We start from the raw sequence: 21,171 nt of genomic DNA on the forward strand, positions 1-21,171 counted from the left end.
TTGTTGTAAATTCTTGTCAATAATGCCAAATTGACCGTGATTCACTATTGAACAACAATTAAAAGGGAAACCTGTGAATGTTTTTCTTATATTAGGGATAATGACAGTATTAGGAAAACACAAAAATGGCCAAACTGCAGCAACATCTGTTTGAATTTATCTGTTATCCATATTATATTTGGCATAAACGTAGCCGTGCGTTAATTGCTGGGTTACTGTATTGATTGTGAGGGGGTATGTGGGCTGTCTGCTGCCATAAAAACATGAGAGATGGGTAGCTCTGCCAAATGTAGTGATCGACATGCTGATCAATTCCCCAGGCAGTGACGCACCAGTGCCAGATTTATGCGTCACTGATCGGACAGATGCTCAATTATTTCTGCTGGCTGCACTTTGGCAGCTGATTTTTTATTTTTATTTTTTTGCCTCTGCTGCTCTGCCCGCCCCCAAGTGTTCACGTTTTACTCGGAGAGGGAGGGAGGGAGAGAGGGAAGGAGGTGTCGGCCGGTGTGCAGGAGGAGGTTTGCAGGCGGGATGCTGACCGAAAAGTGCACAGCTGCTCCGGCCAACTGCGCGTTGCACGGACAGCGATAATAAGTAGGATGAGGCGCAATCAGCTGTTGTACCGAAGCAGCAGCAGCAGCGGCATCAGCATGCAGGAGTCCGGGAGCATCCACCGTGACCGCCTTCTGTCCTGACAGCCCGGCGGCTCGGTCTCCTGCTCCGTGACGAGACGAGTCCGCGCAAAAGACGGGGTCGCGTCCGTCCTGCAGACCGGCGGGACCGTAAATCCATCCTGTCAGCTCGGATTGATTGCTCGAATTAAAAAAATTAAAAGAGGAGACTGATGCTTACCCCCTCTGAGAATTGGTGAGATCACCTTTGCGGTTCACCTTGGAATTAAAAAAATAAAAGACGCATAAAAGGTAAGACGTGTTTTGAAAAACAGCAGCTCCTGCCGCTGGTTTTCCTCCGAATGTTCTTGTAATAATTAAGCTTTGTGATGTTTTCCAGCCTCTCACCTTTGCACATAATGGAGCTGTCATTCACAGTTGCAGACCCATAGACTGAAATGTTAAATTAATATATCAATAACTGAAAAAAGGCCCACTTGTTCTGTGTTTTTGGGCTCTGAAAGTTTTCACTTTCAGTCCAAAGCATCCCTCACTGCTCTGTTTCTGCAGGTTGTGGGTCACATGAATGTCTCAGTCAGAAAAAGAGATCCTCATTTGCATGTCATGAATTATTAAAAACAAAAAGGTGTATAATTTCTGTGTGGGAGGGCACATAAACAAAATGGAGGGAGGCCCCTGTCATCCTGTCATGTCAGGCTGCCTCTTCCTTAGTGACCTACAGGCTGTTGACATTGTGGATGTGCTCCGTTATCTGTCCTCACCTCGTCCGTCCTCTCTGGATGAGCTCATGAGCAAAAGATCAAACAGTGAAGCAGCAATGTCACCAAACGACCACCAACAACTCTCTCCTTTGCTTCTAAAAAGGGTCAGGGGCTAATTAACGTTGTTATGCAGCGGGGATGTAATCCGGGACGCTGGTCCAAAGTTAGTTCCTGGTGACAGAACCATCAGTGCTGCCTGGGGAGCGTGATGTGGACAGATACTCGATATAATGGGATGCATTCGCTCGTCTTCCAGGCACACCTTTGGCTCCTTCACCTGCTGAGCTCCCAGTGATTGATGTCAACGTCTTTGGCATTTTTATGTCCTCAACAGCTGCTGTCATCATGTTCAGTATTCACCCCTGTGTTGTCTTTGGGTCAAAAATGACTGGACCACTATAGAAAACACCCTACATGACCTTCCTTCGACTTGAAATTCTAAATTTCCTTGTTATTGTTGTAGGTTATGCACCTTGTGGGTGGGAGCAATGATTCAAAAGATGAGAGAAATTTGGTGTTTTGTAGTTGAGTTTTGTAGTTTTGTTCCCTTTTAAAGTGTAACATGGGTCAAAATTGACCCAAATCCAGTGGAAAATGTGTATCTCTTGACCCACACTGGGCATCAAAGGGTTAAAAGACGCATTTCAAGCCACTCTCTGAATGTTTCTGGTATTTTCTTAGGATGTACAAGTACGATCTCTTGCTAATTTATACCTATGCATTACCATTAGCAGCAATAAAAGTGATAATAAACCTCTATTTTAGTAAAGAAAACAGTTATAATATGTGTGATATAATGAAAATGAAGTGTCCGCTGGCTAAATAGTCTTTTTGCCCTCTTAAGAGCATACACTGCAAAAACTCAAAATCTTACCTAGTCTGTTTGTCTTATTTTTAGTCAAAATGTCTCATCCCACTTGATTTAAGATAAATTCACTAAACAAGTGACATTTCAGCAAATTGGAGAGACTTGTTTTAAGACAATGCATCTTAGATATCTTGTTTAGTCAAACAATTTTGAAATGATCTTGTTTTTTAGTTGTATTTTAAAAGAAGACTGAAAAAAGTTTAACCCTCATGTCGTCCTGTGGGTCAAATTTAAGGTTTAAAAATCTGGTAAATATATTGTATTTTCACAGTGAAAACTTCCACATTTTCAATTTTTGGGGGGGAAATTTTGAACATTTTTTGATGGAAAAAAAGAAATGCTAAAAAAAATGTTTCTTTAAGAACATTCAGAAAAAATCTACCAAAATCCAGCAGATTTTGGTTGATTTTTACCCAGTGTTCTCAAAGAAAATATTAGAACTTGCACTGATATATATGGAATCACTTTAGATATTTTTAAGATTTTTTGGAAGATTTTTATTCATTTTTTAAAATATTTGCAGTTTTCAGATTTAAAAAAAAAACATCTCTTGCCAAATTTGGGATTTTTTTTAAAAATAAAACTTTTAAGGGGAACTTAAATTTTCAGGAATTTTCTTCCTGAAGGTTTAGCAAATTTTTATTAATTTGGGGAATTTTTTCTGAGTTTTTGGATTTTTTTCAGACAAGGAAACAATATTTTTTGGTGCCTGTAAATGAGGACAACAGGAGGGTTAAATTGCAACTGTAAAAAAAAACTCCTGTGTTTTATGTATCTAATTGCTTGTATTTAATATTTTAATGTTTGTTGTTATTGTTTTCTCTTGCTGCTGCCTCTTTTGGTCAGCTCATCCTTATGAAGGAGGTCTAGATCTGAGTGGGTCTTTCATCCGGTTAAATAAAGGTCAAATCAATGAATAAAAATCCTCATATTGTTGCAGGCTGATGGATCGCCACCCGCAGAAACCGGTCAGCCCGGTGCAACCTAGACCCGGTGCGTTAAGTGGAGCCGGTCCAGGTTTAACTCCGCAGCTCACGATCCAGGAACCTCCTCTCATCAGTCCTCCAGAGGCGATCAAGAAACCGTCTGGACTGAGTCCCACGCTGACAGATCGAATGCAGTCAGGGGAGCCAAAGTCTGGGTCCGGTCCAGCAAACCTGGCGAGCATCAGCCGGCCGAGACCGACCGCTTTAGGAACTAAACCTTCTCCAAAGCCGACCAGAATCACCCTGGACCACTCGCTCTGGAAGGAAATAGATCTGATCCCTGTTAACATCCCAGGACCTCAGAGTGCCAACGTCCTGCCACATTCTCCAACAGAGTCCACGCTGCCGGCTCACAGTCCTCAGAGCCCCCACAGCCCTCAGGCCTACCTGAGCCCCAGCCTGCCTCAGCCCAACACCAACCCGCCCTCCAGCCTCAGCCCCAAGTCCAGCCTCAGTCCCCAGCAGAGGACGCCTTCACCCAGAGGCTCCACTCGGAGCCAGGCTCCGTCCGACAAGCCAGAAGGAGAAAACAACGACTTCAGGTGAGACAACCAGCAACGTTTTCATCATCACAGTTCTGTAGTGCTCAGCCTGTGTCATTTCCACCGGCGATTTAACCCTCCTGTTGTCCTGAAGGTCAAATTAACCCAATTTAAAGTTTGAAAAAAATTATTTTCACAGTGAAACTTCTGATGTCCACCTTTTAAACATTTTTGGGAACTTTTTGAGCATTTTTGGTGGAAAATAACCCTCCTCATTTACAGGCACTAGAAGTGTTGTTTCCTTGTCTGAAAAAAATCCAAAAATTCAGTAAAAATATTCCCCAAATTTCTGAAAATTTGCAAAACCTTCAGGAAGAAAATTCTAATAATTCCTTCAAAGTTTCTTAAAATTTTTATTTTTAAAAATAATCCCCCAAATTTGGCAATAAAATTCTTGCAAATATTTTCAAAAAATGAGTAAAAACGTTCCAAAAAATCTTAAAAATATCTAAAGTGATTACATATATATCAGCAAAATTTCTAATATTTTCTTTAAGAACATTCAGAACAAAAAACAACCAAAATCCAGTAAAATTCATTCTTAAGAAATATTTTTAACATTTTTTTCACCAAAAAATGTCAAAATTTGTCAAAAATGTGAACATCAGAAGTTTCACTGTGAATAAATCTATATTTTTCCCCCACATTTTCAAACTTTAAAACGGGTCAATTTTGACCCGCAGGACGACATGAGAGTGAAGAACACTCACAAAAAAAATCCTGTGAAAAATCTTTTTTTGTGAATTTTCTTAAAGAAAACGTAAGAAATTTTGCTAATATATATACATATATATATATATATATATATATATATATATATAGAAGACAACAGGAGCGTTAAATCTGTTGTGATGGATGCTGGTGCTCGTAGTGTCTAAATCCAGCTGCAGAAGCGTCCTGCAGTCAGCGGCTGTAAGGAAGCTGATGTGAGCCCAACCATGTCTCATGAATCACACTGAGAGCTTCATGAACCTGACAGAGGGACACAGGCACATTTTACTGGCACATTTCCCAGAGCCACTTTTGTTGGGTCCCGTGCTCATAAACAACGGCTGCTGGTAAAAACTCAGTTGAAGTTGGTGGACGTGTGTTTATATGAAGAATAAAACATGTGGAGAGGCGTTCAGATGGCATCATCTGCTGTCAGCTCCTGTAGAAAAGCCTTTTTTTTTTTTTTTAGATCACCACAAATCACATCTGAACGCTTTACACTGAAAACACGTATTGATGTGCATCGATTGCTTTACGTTCAGGCTTGTTTTGGTGTGATGTGGTGATTGAGTTGTATCACAATAACACACTGATGCTGTTTTCTTCTATAGTTTATATAGATTTTTACATTCAGGGTTATCATTTAGTTATTCAGTGATAGAATTATGAGATGAAATTGATTGCTGAAAACAAAAAATGAGACAGCAGTAGCATTTTTGAAAATAATAATGTCAATTTGATCATTTTTGGCTTTAAAACAGGCAAACATTTGATGGCAACTATCAGTAATCAGCAATAATATGCATCTTTATTCAAACCTAAAATTAAAAAACTAAACTAGATTAATCAAGGCAATTAGGGATCAATGAATTCTATTTGATTTTTAAACTACTATAAACTAGGAATGTCCGATAATATCAGCCCGATATTGGCATAAAAATGTGATATCGGTCAATATCGTTCTCAGGTTTTTTGCCTATCATGAAAACCGATAAAATAATGCCTGGATTTCTCTGGTATTTACCGACTCATAGAGGGAGAGAGGGAGACTGTAAACTGTTGTTTGAGACAATTAAAAATATATAAATATGTCATTTTTTTCCATAACTTAAGTTGAAGTAGTTTTCTTATTTGTTTACATTTGGAAAGCCTTGTTGCATTTGAGAATGCATCCAATGGGGCATCACAATAAAATTAGGAATAACGTAGTAATTCCATAACAGGAGATATGTGATGTTACCTAAAATTAGTTAAATAGCGCACATATATCGGTATCGGTTGATACCAGAATCAGAAATTGGACACTATCGGCATATCGGTTATTGGCAATAAAAAAGAGCCTATATCAGACGTCCCAAAAAAATACTCTTCTTTGAATAATAACTTGGCTTTATAAACCTGACAAAGCAATCTAGTTAACTGTATTTCCTGAATGCCATGCTGTCTTTACCAGAATCAGTAAAAATGTTTTTCATTTCCAGCTTAACGTCCTGACACTAGATGTTTCCTATTTGGCTGAAACGTCCAAATCAAAATCTGTGATGTTACCTAAAATTAGTTAAACAGACCACATATATCAGTATCGGTTGATATCGGAATTGGAAATCGAGGGTTGGACAATATCGGCATATCTGTTATTGGTTGGTAAAAAAGCCGTAAAATATCGGACATCACTACCGTAAACTGATTTTCATGTTGTAGGTTATGGAAATGGATTGAAAAAAATGACTGCAGCAGAAGTAATATGAAAACAATCATATATGAAAACATGCCTGCTAAAACTTGCACAAGCAGCATCGTGGTTGTTTAATTTCAGGACCCCGAAAAAGTCCCTGTGTCAATAAAACAGTTCTACAAATCACAGATCTATGTACCGAAAAGCTGCTATTGAAGCTGCTATCATATTTTACGATGCACAAAAATAACTCTGCATTTTATTTATTTTTTTATGCTTTCGTATTTATTCATTGTTTCTTTTTTAACTTATTATGTATGGAAGTTATAGGAGGAAATGTATACAAAACTGTGAAAAACATCCACATTCAAAACCAGTATATTTTTTAGAAATGGTAATTTGTTCTTTTGCAATGTTTTACATGAAATTGCTCTAATTTAGTGTATTTAAATTAGTCAAACACATCATTGTTTTACACATAATTGTCATTATTTGAATGAAAAAGGTCTGAAAATGGTACATAGTTTGTTTTAGCAGTTATGTTACAGATTTGTCTTGATTTATGAAATTATCTATAATAATTAGTCCAAAAAAAAATAAAAATTACGTATTGACTGTAAAATAAAAATGAAAAAATGATGAAAACAGTAAAAACCTTTCATGATTAATAAAGTATCTATCTATCTATCTATCTATCTATCTATCTATCTATCTATCTATCTATCTATCTATCTATCTATCTATCTATCTAAATATAAAGAGAGTAGAAACTGAAATCAGCAGCAGATGACCTATTAGTCCAAGTAAAGAGAATTGTTTTTAATATTTGAATCATTTTTGCCATAAAAATGCCAGATATTTTCTCGTTTTTGCCTTTCAGATATCAATTTGTGCTGCTTTTCTTTATCTTAGACATTTTTTGCTGTTTATTCCAGTTTCACTGACAAAAAAACAAAGTGACACTTAATAGATTCATCGATAATGAAGCTGACAGTAATCCAAAATGTTGTCTCTGCTGTAAAACAGTGTGTCTAGTAATTCAGTTTTAAAGCTCAATCACTTCTTTCCCTCTCGACTCACCCACGCGCACATGCACGCTCAATACTTAGTCATCACGGAGGTACACGGAGGTGCTTAATTGTGCTTATCTTTTTTCTATATACAGAAACCCTGATGAAAGCTGTTTCCCCCGAGGATTACAGCGTGGATTATGTCCTCTTTCACCCTCAACTATATGGCACTTAAATCTAATGCAGCGTCTCCTCTGTTTCTGTCCTCTGAAAGGGTCCAAATCGTCACATGGAACGTGGGATCAGCTGTGCCGCCGGATGACATCACTTCTCTGTTTGGACCAAATGTTTCAGATGGGAACATCGACATGTTTATCATCGGGTAAGCAAGTATTTCTGCTCAGCTCAGCGGTGCCAGAGAGACAGAAGTGAGTGCCCACTCAGTCATCTGTGTTGGTTTGGATCACTTTCTTTTTATTTTTTAACCCTCCTGTTGTCCTTATTTACGGGCACCAAAAAATACTGTTTCCTTGCCTGAAAAAATCCAAAAATTCAGCAAAAAAAAATCCCCAAATTTCTGAAAATTTCCAAAATCTTCAGGAAGAAAATTCCAATAATTCCTTCAAAGTTTCCAAGAAATGTTTTATTTAAAAAATCTCCCTAATTTGGCAAGAAAATTCTTGTAAATATTTTCCAAAAATTTGTAAAAATCTTCCAAAAAAAATCCTAAAACTATCTAAAGTGATTACATATATATCTGTAAAACTTGTAATGTTTTCTTGAAGAATCTTCACAAAAAATCAACCAAAATTCAGTGAATTTTGCTGGATTTTGGCTGTTTTTTTGTGTGAATGTTCTTAAAGAAACATTTTTAGCATTTCTTTTTTTCACCAAAAATGTTCAAAAATTTCCCAAAAATGTTGAAAATGTGGACATCAGAAGTTTCACTTTGAAAATATATATATTTTTTCCACATTTTCAAACTTCAACTTTGACCCTGTAGAACTACTTGAGGGTTAATTTCTGTCATTTCTCTACTTTCTTCTAGACTCCAAGAAGTCAACTCCATGATAAACAAGAGGCTGAAGGATGCTCTTTTTTCAGACCAGTGGAGTGAGCTCTGCATGGACACGCTCAGTCCTTTTGGTTATGTTCTGGTCAGTCAGGGGTTAAATCTGTCCTCCTTCACTTCCCTTCCATTGCCCTTTTTGTAACTGTTAGCGATTCATTGTGTTTTCGTCCGTTTAGGTGGCGTCCCAGAGAATGCAGGGAGTGCTGCTGCTGGTTTTCTCTAAATTCTGCCACCTTCCTTTCCTCAGAGGTGTGCAGACAGAGAGCACTCGCACAGGACTGGGGGGATACTGGGTACGTGTCGCGCATCAAACCGGCTGATTTATGATGAGGCAGAGTCTGTGGTGGGAGCGTGTTGGTGGGGTTTAACGGGACGCGGTGGTCAGGGGTAGCGTGTGCAGGTGCATGTGTGTCGCTGTGTGACCTTCCCGTGCGTGTTGATGTCAGCATCACCCCTGGCTGCTGCTGGTGCAGTCTCCTTCTCTTTGAGGTCAGTGCAGCAGCAGGGCTGTCTGGCTTTCTGCTTCTGTGACTCAGTGTCAGAAAAACAGAAAACACACCACAAACAGAAACGGGTGGAAACAGCCAACACGCCTGTTATTGACTATGGAGACGTGTTGTGTATGAAGGCTTCTGCTAATCGTCTTAGCATGTTGGATAGTCTGAACCATGGGGGACTGAGATTCATGATCAAATGTGGTTCCTTACTAACCACTGTGTGCTCTATTCTAAAGTTTGCTGGACATCTTTAAGTCCAAGACGTCTCAGTCATTGGTGTTTGCTTACAGAACAATTCTGGGTACTGTTTCTTCCTATTTGTCTCATCTTTTAACAAGAACACATGGAAGTCACAATAACTGATCTATGAATATTCTGCAATTTGTCGTCCCCAAATCTGAACTGGGCAAGAAAGCCAAATGATGCTTGGAATAAACTACAATCTAAACTTCAACTTCAAGCCCTCGTTACGCTGAATTAGTTTAAAGTTCTGATGAAATCTTTACAGTCTACCTGGTCTGTGTGCAAGTTTTGGTTGTTGTTAACCCTGCTGCAAATACGCTTGCTGATGCTAACAGATTTAATGCAGGTTTCTCTGAGTTTCTCTGTTTAATTTGAATCACAGAACATAAGTTACTGTAAACACGCTGCCTTTCAGTCGGGCTGGGAATATATTTTTTTAAAGATGTGAAAAATGTTGCCTTATTGTTTTGTTTGTTTTGTTGTATATTTGGGTCTTGCAGGGTTAATTTTATCTGTTTGCTGTTTTTTAATGTGACTATGCTGCTGCCCTCTTGGACAGGTTCTAACAAAGACTGAGTGTGTTGGGTTTTGTCACGTCATCCTCTCTTTGCCCTTTTCTGTCACTCTAAGGGGAACAAAGGAGGCGTCAGCGCCAGGATGACGGTGTTTGGACACCCGGTGTGCTTCCTCAACTGTCACCTGCCGGCTCACATGAGGAACCTGGAGCAGCGGATGGAGGACTTTGAAAGCATCCTTCAGCAGCAGCAGTTTGAGGGAGGGACGGCGACCGGAGTACTGGACCACGAGTGGGTGACATTAATTTATATATAAGCCTAACTGAGAGAAATGAGGTTTACACATCCATAAGAAAGAGTTGCCATCATTAAGTCAGTCAGTCACACATACACTTATTAATTATTCTGCCAAAAATAATGAACAATTTACTATTTGTAAAAATACATTTTTTAAAAATGGAGGGATTTAACAATTTTCACCTGTTTATTTTTATTTTACCGTTAATATGTAATTTTTTCTTTTTAATAACTATTATTGGTAATTTCATGAATCAAGACAAATCTGTAACATGAAACATTTTTCAGTCTTCAATATACACAGTTTTTCATTCAAAATAATGACAAATGTGTGTAAAACAATAATGTAAATGAATGTAATTTGACGTGAAACATTGTAAAAGAACAAATTACCATTTTTTAAAATACTGGTTTTGAATGTGTACGCTATTTACAGTTTCATCCAATTTTTTAAGTAGCTTTTGATAACATATTATGATTCCAAGCTTAAATTTGGACACATTTTCAGATAGCCCTTCACATCACAAAAGAGCAGTTCAAGGACCACTGGAAAGTTAAATATCTGATCTTTTTTTCTGTTTTTATGGCTTCTGGCTCTGATAAATGGTGTCATTTGGTAGCATGCCTTTCACGGCCAATTTTATGGGTTTTGGAGCTCCGAGGGTTAATTTTTTATCCTTTTCCTTTGAGTCTCTGCTCTCTTCCTCCTGTAAATGACAGGCCTGTTTGTTCTCTCCCCAGTGTTGTGTTTTGGTTTGGGGATTTAAATTTCCGTATTGAAGACTACGACATCCACGTGGTGAAATGTGCCATCGACAGCAACAAGCTGCCTCTGCTGTGGGAGCGAGACCAGGTGAGCGTTTGTTTTTACAACATTCACACACTTCCAGAGACAGATGGGTGTTTTTGGAAGACTTTAGGCCACCTGTTTGTCTGCTGATCTCTAACCACCAGAGGGAGCTGCAGCACAAACTGAACAAACATCACCTTCTGTCACACTGAATGGAACTCATCCAGGCCTGTTGTTCTGTATTGTTTGACTCCTTCACAGCTCAACATGGCTAAAAACACAGAGTCCATCCTGGAAGGCTTCATCGAGGGGCCGCTCAACTTCCCACCGACGTATAAGTTTGATGTTGGCACTCACACGTACGACACCAGGTTTGTTTCTTCACAGACTTCCATCCATCATCTATACACTGATTAATCCTCATTAGGGTCATGGAGGGCTGGAGTCTTTCCCAGCTGACTTAGAGTGAAGGAGGGAACACCCAGGACAAGTAACTGTCTATCACAGGGCCACATTTAGAGACAATCACACTCACATTCCCACCTACGGACAATTTAGAGTCAGCAGTTAATCTCAGCATGTTTTTGGACTGTGGGAGGAAGCTGGAGATAGACTGTTACCTGTCCAGGGTGTCCCGTACCTTCACCCCAACTCAGCTGGGATAGGTTCCAGCCCCCCATGACCCTAATGAGGATTAAGCGGTGTTTGGATGGATGGATTTTTAATTGACTGCTTTTTTTTTTTTTTTTTATAAAATGCAAAGTGAACAATAGCCCATGAGGAATGATAAAAATCAAAATCTAGCATAGGCAACTATGCACTATGAAAGATATTTCCATGGCCTAATCTGTGGTTCACAGCAACAAGGAAACTGGAGTGTAAGGGCAGAAGCCTTAAACACATGACAGCAAATACTCGTGCACCCTGCTCCTGAAGGGTACAACACCATCTTCTGCGATGTCACCAACTACACAATCTGGCAAGCTATTCCAAACATGAACTGCAGTGTGGATAAAAGTCCGTCCTGTGGAAACTGTTCTGGACACTGGTACTGCAAGAGCACGGCATGGCATTGATAGGCTGAAACGGGTGGCTCTCCTAACAGCGTAAGGCTGAGGAAGCAGAGCACAAAGGTCTGTTGGGCACATACTGGTATGCATTTTATAGAGGACTGTAGCTGCTGCCACCTGACGTCTCTGGTGGAGGGCTGTGATGTTAAGTTCTATTCTAGCTTTGTCCCTGTCTACACCAATAATACGAAGTGCCTTCTTCTGGATAGTGTCCAGCAAACCAAGTGTTGTCGGGCTAGCACTCATCCATGACAATGATGCATATTCCATTACACTTCTCACTTGACTGTAGCTTGTTTGATTGTCTCTGTGTTTGCATGTTTTAACTGTCAAAGCACTTTGTGAACGCTGTTCTTAAGAGTTCTCTATAAATAAAGTTATTATTATTATTACATCTGCTACTGTTGCTATCAAAGTCTGTTTCTGCTTCTTTTCTGTCAGTGCTAAGAAGAGGAAACCTGCCTGGACAGATCGCATCCTCTGGCGCCTTCGTCGCACCGGTTCCCCAGTTCCTACCCACAATGCAGCGCTGCAGCGGGGTCTGACCTCCTGGTTGGGGGGCGCAACTAAAGTGACGCAACACGTGTACCGAAGCCACATGGGCTTCACCATCAGCGACCACAAGCCTGTTTCTGCTCTGTTTTCACTGCAAGTACGACGATAGAATGAGACTTAACCTCAAATACGCTCTAATAAATGTCTTTTTTTATTGCTATGTTGTTTTAACAGCATATATGTCTTTGTTTTAGTTCCCATTCAAGGTGGAAATGCCTCTGGTAGAGCTGCAGGTAAATAAAGAGTGGAGCAAACTCTCAGATGCTACAGTCAGATTCACAGTTGCAGCAACTTATCAGCGCAGCTCGTGGGACTGGGTGGCAATATACAAGGTAAATTCTGAAGGACTTCTGCAGAAAAACTTAGATGACTTTGTAAACAAGTAAAAAGCTTAAGATGACAAGCATACTACTTCTAATCCATGACTTCGCATCCAAAAAAAATAAAAATAAAAAATCCTGGAGAAATCGGAAGAATTAAAAGAAATGTTAAAACTTATAAATGTGTGAACTGTCCAGATACACATTTTCAAATCAGATAAAACAACTTTAAGTGATGGACTGCAAAATCACACCTTCAAAAACATTTGATTTCATGGGTCAGTATATAATTGAGAGACTTTTGAAGTACATGGGGTATATCCTGCATACATTTTTATTAAAAGTAAAATAAATATATGTTTTTATGTTCATTATGATCATGTCTTTACAAGTTCCATAATTATTTATTATGGAAGGAATCACTTATTAATAAAAAATGACTGGAAATCACTAAAATGCCAACTAAATAACCATCCGAATTTAATATCAACCACCTTCTAATCAGCTAAACAATAATAAAATGAGTTTATTCAAAAATTGTTTTGATTGTGTTCTTTTCATTAAGTTGAGATAATCATAGCAGATATTTATTTTTTGCCAATATATCAAATTTTAAACAGAAAATAACTAATTTTATCTGTTACCCATTACAAAAACACCTCTCCAGGAAGTGTGTTAATTCCAGATCACATGACCTGCTCCACATGATGTCATTTCCTCCTGAAGAAAAGACTGGAAGACTCCAAGGCTTTCTGAGTTATTTAATATAAAGTAGAGTGTGAGTCAAGTGTGGATTTATGGCATGTCAACAGGTTTACTACAATATCTTTATAAATAACTTTCAATTTTACTCAGTTGTATCTATAATATTTAGAAGAATCTTTATGTAAAAATGCCATGTGGTGTTTGGTTATAGGCGGCCATGTTGGTTTTAGGCCTGAAAACACCAAAAGTGTTGACTATGATGCAAAAAGTCCTGCACTTATATATTGACTCCCATTTTTATTGTCAGACTTTTATTTATGTGTAGCAGAAACAGAAGTTTGCTGTTTTAAAAGCCAACTAGAGCGTTCAACACAAGAAGAGTTGATCGATTTTCAGTTTTTTTCTGTTTCTTTGTGTGCAGGTTGGATTCAGACATCACAAAGATTACCAGGCGTATGTGTGGGCTAAAGGAGAGCATGCGACACAGGTGGGTCATGTGTTCACATTTACAGACACATGCTGAGCTGCAGCTGAGTTAATTTTATTGTTTTTGTCTCTGCAGGTGACGTTCTCAGAGGAGGATTTACCGAGAGATGACTGTGAATACATGCTGGGCTACTATAGTAATAATATGAACAGTATCGTTGGATTGTCGTCACCGATTCAGGTAACACAAATCACAAAGCAACAATGAGCAACTGTACTCCTATTTGTGAAACATTCATGAATGGATATTCACATATATACTGTATAGATGTATATATGTACGCAGGAAGTAATTATGATTAAGTATAGAGTGTGTTAAAGAATCATTTTAAAGAATTTTAAGAGCTAAATTCATCTGATTGCAGCTCCTAAAACGTGAATATTTTCTGGACAGTGGTGGAATGTAACTAACTACATTTACTCAAGCACTGCACTTAGGAACACATTTGAGGTACTTCTATTTTACTTTCACTTTAACTGCATCTCAGAGGGAAATATTGTACTTTGTACTTCTCTGCACTTATCCGAAAGCTGTAGTTACTTTACATATTTGATTTTTTGCACACAAAATGTATAAAGGCCTTATAAGATATATTGTTTTGTAGAGCTAAAGTAGAGCTGAAAAAAATTTGTCCATTAATCACTTATTTGGCAGCTACTTTTGTAGTCATTTAGGAAACTTTTCATGGCAGTTTAGAGCATCAATCAATCAGTAGAGAAAATGACCAGTCAGTTACTCCTTAATGAAAATAATGATTAGTTGCAGAATAGTTCAAAATGAGCTTAATCACAGCCATTAAAATCCTATTTTTACATGAATGCGTGATTAATAATAGTCTAATGATATTTTTAATGATTCACAGGGGACATTTTTCTGCATTTTATTAACATTTTTATCGCTAGGCTTTACTTATTAAGTAAAGAATGTGAATATTTCCTCCACCACTGTTTCTGGATCTGTTTGTTTTCCATGAGAGTAAAGTGCTGTGTGGAAAATGTCCAAGATTTGAGAGAAATTAATGATTATTTGATAATAAAAAAAGAAGTTCCCGTTTCTAGTTACTATGCAGATTCATGTTATACATACAAAATATCAATTAATTTGCAAAATATGTTTAATTATCTAAACCTTGACAAATTCCAACTTCAAGATGCTGCATTAAAATGTATGTATCTGTAACAATAATTCACTAATATAATGTGAAGACAATAACAGAGAGGCTGCTGCACAATGAGGACTTTTATTTTAGGTGGATTCTACTAATAAAAATTTGAAATTAGAGGGCCTTTATTGTCAAAACATTCAATAATTAGAGTAAATAAATAAATAAATGGTAAGACTAGAGGCAGTGTAATTGGAAATAAATACAATTATTGCACAAGTTTGAAAGAAAATTATTGCACAAGAATAATTTGATAATCATGATGATAGATTTGCTTGCTGTTCCTTTTTGTTGAGTGACTTTAGAATGCAGGAGTCTTGCTGTGACTCATTTTCTTTGCCCTGTACTTGACTCTTATCTCCTCTTCGTCCTCCTCAGATCAGGATGCCCGTCCACAGCCCCACCGTGTGTCGCTCTGAGAGCTCCGACGTCAGCTCCGAAGACGACAGCACCCTGGTCCTGCTGGCTCCGAACTCCCGCAGCCCGAGTCCCAAAACCGGCAAACACCACCACCGCCACCGTCGCAGCCGCAGCCCCGCCGTTCCCTCTTTGTCGTCCAACCCCCTCCCCTCCCTGCAGGGACTCAGCCTCTGTCCTCGCTCCAAAGACGGCCAGACGAGAAGCCGCTCGCCCTGCTCTGCCTCTAAGAAGGAGCGCCTGGTCTCCCCCGACACCGTGCCGTCCCCCACCATCAGCCCCCTCACCCCTCGCAGCCCCGTGTCTCCGGGCGGCGGCGTCACGGCACCGGAGGCCCTGATCGCCGCCATCCTCGGTGAACCCAGACCAGCTCAGGTTAGCCCCACAGAGGTGAAACACATCAGGAAGGCAGGGGAAACGGACGCTGCAAAGAACATGAAGATCAAGAGTTAAAATGAGGTGCAGGAAGAGGAGGATGAGGGCGATATCCACGCGTTGGGGTCTGATCCGACCTCCACACTATCACTGTGCTCGTAGAAGCAGCACATTTAATGACTCCTAACGTAGTTTGCAAACATTCCACATTGTAGCCCTGCAGCTCCCTGTTTCTCAATCATCTCTACACTACTGTATGTGTATCTCAGAGTCAAATATGTGTCCAGACTCTCAATGACAAGTGCTTTTATAGACTCATAAGCTATATCATACATAAACAAAGCATATTGAATGTGAAACCAAAGTGATGGATACGGCCAGTTATTATTGACAGCAATATGGATCCGTGTAAGCAGTCTTATATCATATGAGGACCCTGGACCACAAGTATCGATGGTATCATTGTTCACAACAGAGAGTGTGTGTGTGTGTGTGTGTGTGTGTGTGTGTGTGTGTGTGTGTGTGTGTGTGTGTGTGTGTGTCTTTTTTGTGTAGGCCTATGTGTTAAAACATTAATTATATGTGTGAAATTTCTGGTTTTCACTCTATAGTTCTTGGTCTGTATTCATAAAAGAAGTGTAATGTATCCAGGAGTAGAGACTTTAGAGCATTTTATCACCTCAAGTCAATGTGAAATTTACACGTGACTGTGTGAACTTCAACTGTAATCCCAGACCAATGCTCTTATTCTTAGCCGCTTTGTGAATACAGCCCCTGTTCTATGGAGCTCAGTGAGTGGACGTTTAGGCTAATGTGGTCATTTTGCTTCAAGAAAAACAGTGCTGTTTAACTGTGTGAGTGTGCAAATAAAACAAAAACAAATGGAAAACTAACACGTTGTTTACTGGACAAACAATGCTTCAAACACTGAAGAAGAAGTGCATATTTGTTATATGTACGTGTGCATATATGTTGTGACATTTCACACAGAAGCAGTAAAGTCCTGGAGGCCCACTTAACTCGTGACTTTACTTGGACTTGAGACTTCTGAATTAGAAAACGCTGAATGACTTTCGTGAGGCGTTTAGGAGTTTATGGTTTTTGCGCTGTCTGTGATGAAAATTAATGCTAAAATGCAGAAAAAGTCTTCCTCAAAATGCTGCACAAGCACCCCAAAAACAGATGTGCCTGTTAGTTAATGCATGAACTTTAAACTTTTGCCTGCAGTCACAACTTTTGGGGGAAAAAAATCTGACATTAACCCAGACAGGGGCCTGACAGAAGTTTCATTCCTTATTTTCCTGATAACTGATATTCTCAAACGTAGTGTCTACAGATACGGACCCGTACCCGTAGCCTGTGGCCTACGGATACGGCACTTTCCCTTATCCTAAATATTAATGAGACGTACATGAATATTAATGAGCCGGCTGATGAACGCGCTTTGTGATTGGCTGGTAATCCGACGTACATAAATATTAATGAGCCGGCTTGGTAATCCGAGTGATGAAGGCGCTTCCGTGATTCGAGGTGAATCTGCGTGCCGAGCCTGTCATGTCAGTCATCTGCTGTTCTCTTTTCTATCATGCATAATGTCTTATAAATATCATTATCTGACTTTTTCACAGACAGCGATTTGGGGGTTGAAATCAGCACTACTATTAAAAATAGCAAAAAAAATTTTATTCACGTGACCCCGTTCTAATAAAGCACAAACAGCAAACAAAACAAATGGCGGAACTAACAGCCAGCAAACTACAAGTATTTTTTTACCTTCAAAAGTAGCGACAGACTATTACATATTAACAACCTAAACAAAACCCTGACGTATTTTCTACGTCGGGCAACACAGACACTGCACGTCAGTCACTTTAATGTTAGCGGACTCTGTTGAATGGCTAAGTTACATAACCACAAACAAATCTCACAATATCACAGTAAATCGAGTTTGTGGGTTTTTTTAATTCATGCCGAATTAAAGAGCTGCTCCTCATCATTCACGAGTGTTTGTTTCATATTCGACATCCTTAACTTTATCTTGTAAATTAGCGTCCGAAATTAAATGGGAACATTTGCAATGGAGTTCGTCAGCCGCTTCCACCACTGAACGCGGTAAACTAATTAATAGGAACTGGACTTCAAACAATTTAGACACGGCGTCTAAAAGCGTAAAAACTGCAATGTCTAAAGTGTGAGAGGAGAAGTTGTATTTTTGGTTAAATTATACAATGTTCGCCGTCAAAGTCATTCATATAAACTGCCTGTAATGTGCAGCAAATAGTAGTTAACCGGCGCCAGCTCTTCAGTGACCTTAACGGGTCCGTACCTCTAGCACAGATGCTACGGGTATGGTCCGTACCTGTAGCATCAACCATTCTCAAAACCATTCTAAAAAACAGCCCAAACACACTACTGGAGCAGGAGGGAACTTGTAAAAAAACAGATTTCACACTTTTTGTAAAAATGTAACCCAGGTATCTCATTCAGATGCCGCTAAAATCAATTAAAAGCATTTGACAATGTAAGTAAATTATTGCAATGGTGTCACGGGAATAACATACAAAAGCAAATCTCATCTTGATTCTTTCAGATTTTCTTTAAAAAAGTGATTAAATGGTTAGTTATTTCTGTAAATTTAAGAATCACAGATATATTTATTATCCCAGAAATCTTCGTGCATTCAGCAGTGACCACACAAACAATCAGAAATAGAAAACAAACAAAAAAAAGCTTGTCCAGTATAAGATCAATAATATGCTACTAATTCTTCATACAGACAAGAATCTGAAAAAGAAACATCAGAACAAATGCCGGTTTCTCGTAACAATCACAGTTTAGAGAAAAACAACCTTAAGGTTTCGGCGGAGGGTTGGATGAGTGCACACAGCTTATAGTGTGTCCTGATGTTAGTAATCAAGATAATCACTCTTTGGATTACAAACGGATCTCAAACCAAAGCTGGATGCCAGAAAGGCGAGGGAAGCTGAGAGGGATCTTCCTCTGAGTGATAAGTCTCATCTGATGCCAGCTGTGTAGCTCACATGCAGAAAGTTCAAGGGTCAATGTATAATCTAACATTATTATCACACATCTGCTCAAACTAGTTGTTCATATGACATTAAGGAGAAGATATACAGTCATGGAAAAAATTATTAGACCACCCTTGTTTTCTTCATTTTCTTGTTAATTTCAATGCCTGGTACCACTAAAGGTATACTACCTGAAGAATACAATGAACACGACAAAAAATGCAGCTAATCCCATAATACTTTATGTCCTGTTTGACATTCTTAAGACTAATTGTATCCCCAGGGTATGTAAGAGATCATTTCATGTCATAAGCAGCACTGTACATACAAAGGTCTACAGTGGTTTCCTGGTGACATTCAAGCCGTAGCACAACTCACAAGTTGTTAGCTCTCACATAACGCCTAAAACAAAAGAATTACGCAAAGCCACAAAGGCTGCCATCTTGGCACTGCTTGAAATTGACATGAATGAGAGACAGGAAGCCAAAAAGCTGAAGATCTCCAAGACAGTTGTTCATTACACCAAGAAAAATCAAGCCCAACATGGTTCTACCAAATTGCTAGCTGGTCATGGCTCAACCGTTCCTTTGTCAGGAATTGTCATCAGACCTCTAGAGACCTTAAAAATCAGTGGGCACTGTGGAGAAATGTGACTTGTTCAGCAAGGACAGTTGGAAACCAACTTCTTGAAGCTGCTCTGAAGTCACACAGGGCACAGAAGAAACCCTTCATCAAAGAAAGTCAGAGGAACGCCTGGTTACTCTTTGCTGGGATTACAAGGATTGGACTGTTGATGACAGAGAGATGAAGAGGCTAAGGTTCTCTTCAGTGATGAATCCAGTTTTCACTTGATGTCCACTTCAGCCAACTTAATAGTTAGAAGGAAGCCTGGAGAAGTCTACAAACCAGACTGTCTGCCCCTACAGTAAAACATGGAGGTGGATCAGTGATGATCTGGGGTTGTTTCAGTCTGGGTGGAACAGGGCAAATCAACCAGGTCATGTTTGAGGCTACTCTTGAAATCAGGCTTCTTCCATCAGCTGGAAAACTCTTTCCTGCCTCCAATGACTGGATTTTCCCAAAAGACAATGCCCCTTACCACACAGCAAGGTCAGTTAAAGCCTGGATGGAGAACCAGAACATTGGAACCATGCCTTGACCTGATTCATCACCACATCAAAATCCAATTGAAATCCTGTGGAAAATCATGAAATGCTAAATGGAGAATCACAAGCCCAAAAACAAAGCAAATTTCTTTGAATTTGTGCAACAGGAATGGACTGCTGTGACAGCAGAACAATGTCAGAAGCTGGTGGAGAGCATGCCTAGACGCATGACTGCAGTCATCAAAAACAATGATTATGCAATCAAGTACTAACTCCTGTGTGAATCATGAGACTAAAACAGACAGAAAAGAAAACATGGAAAACTAGATTTTAAAAATCCCCTCTGCAAAAACTAGGTCTCTTAAAAGCCACAAAATAGATGAAATACTTTAATTTCAGGCTCTTTTATTATTTATTTATCAGTTTTAACACATTTTAGTGACCGGTACAATTCACGTGCCAGCATGTGCACAAAATAATCATCGTTCTTTTTTCAGAAAACAATTTCCCATCAGAAAAATAAAAACAGAAACAAGAACATCTTTAAGAACATTAGGGAGTGACCATTACATTGTCTTTAAATTTTCAGACTCAAAATTAAAATGGGCTTTTTAATTTTTATATATGCAACCCATTTTCCACAACATGCTACAAACCAGTCTTGTTTTTGATTTATAAACGCTGGCATCTCTTCCATCTTATAAATATCCGGTGTTTTATCCTGTGATAACCATTTCTTATAGTTTTCTTACTTGCAACCAACAAAACACTCAAAAGATATGTATCCTTTTTTTCTCTTTTCCTGTGATAAACATCCAAAATAAACAATTTTCATTCCAAAAGGAATTACACATTTAAAAATGTCTTGCAGTGCTCCATCTTTCCAATACTGTCTAATATAAATGATAAAATGTTAGAATTATTTCATATTATTTTAAAATCTGAAGAATCTTAAGTTTATTGAAATTCTTGAATGTTCAACCTCAGAAAAATCCAAAGCAGGAGTCATCACCTGATTGCTTCAAAAGCCACAAGGAAATTTTTTAATTTAAACATTTATAAACTGGAATCCTCTTTCCCAGTCCATGCAGCAGCTGTCAGGATTCATGCTTCCAGTTTCCCCCTCAGGCCAAGGGCGTCAGTTTGTTTTTAAAAGTGGGGGGACGGAGACCACAGCACTTTGAGAAAATGTCGAAGAACAGCGGCAAAATGCCACAAGTTGCACTCGAACTTACAACCACCGCACCAAAGGCAGAGGCTTAAGCTTTTGAGCTATCAGTACATGTAGCTAGAGGGGTCTGTGGGCCGCTATAGTACTAATTCTCCCGGGCCGAAATTTTGCC

General features: G+C 39.0%; 1 protein-coding gene across 1 annotated transcript; it reads left to right on the forward strand.

Annotated features, from left to right (window-relative positions):
• The first annotated feature begins 254 nt into the window (after positions 1–254).
• LOC110957704 (inositol polyphosphate 5-phosphatase K) lies at positions 255–16,586 on the forward strand. Its single transcript, XM_022203882.2, has 13 exons — positions 255–926; positions 3,205–3,792; positions 7,463–7,570; positions 8,237–8,345; positions 8,437–8,553; positions 9,631–9,806; positions 10,554–10,665; positions 10,864–10,973; positions 12,114–12,324; positions 12,422–12,559; positions 13,674–13,739; positions 13,815–13,919; positions 15,280–16,586. Exons 2-13 carry the CDS (start codon positions 3,209–3,211, stop codon positions 15,769–15,771), a joined length of 2,328 nt encoding a protein of 775 aa, XP_022059574.1. The 5' UTR covers positions 255–926; positions 3,205–3,208; the 3' UTR covers positions 15,772–16,586.
• The last annotated feature ends 4,585 nt before the right edge of the window (positions 16,587–21,171 follow it).

This window comes from Acanthochromis polyacanthus, chromosome 18 (assembly GCF_021347895.1).
Source record: "Acanthochromis polyacanthus isolate Apoly-LR-REF ecotype Palm Island chromosome 18, KAUST_Apoly_ChrSc, whole genome shotgun sequence".
NCBI classification, from domain to species: Eukaryota; Metazoa; Chordata; class Actinopteri; family Pomacentridae; genus Acanthochromis; species Acanthochromis polyacanthus.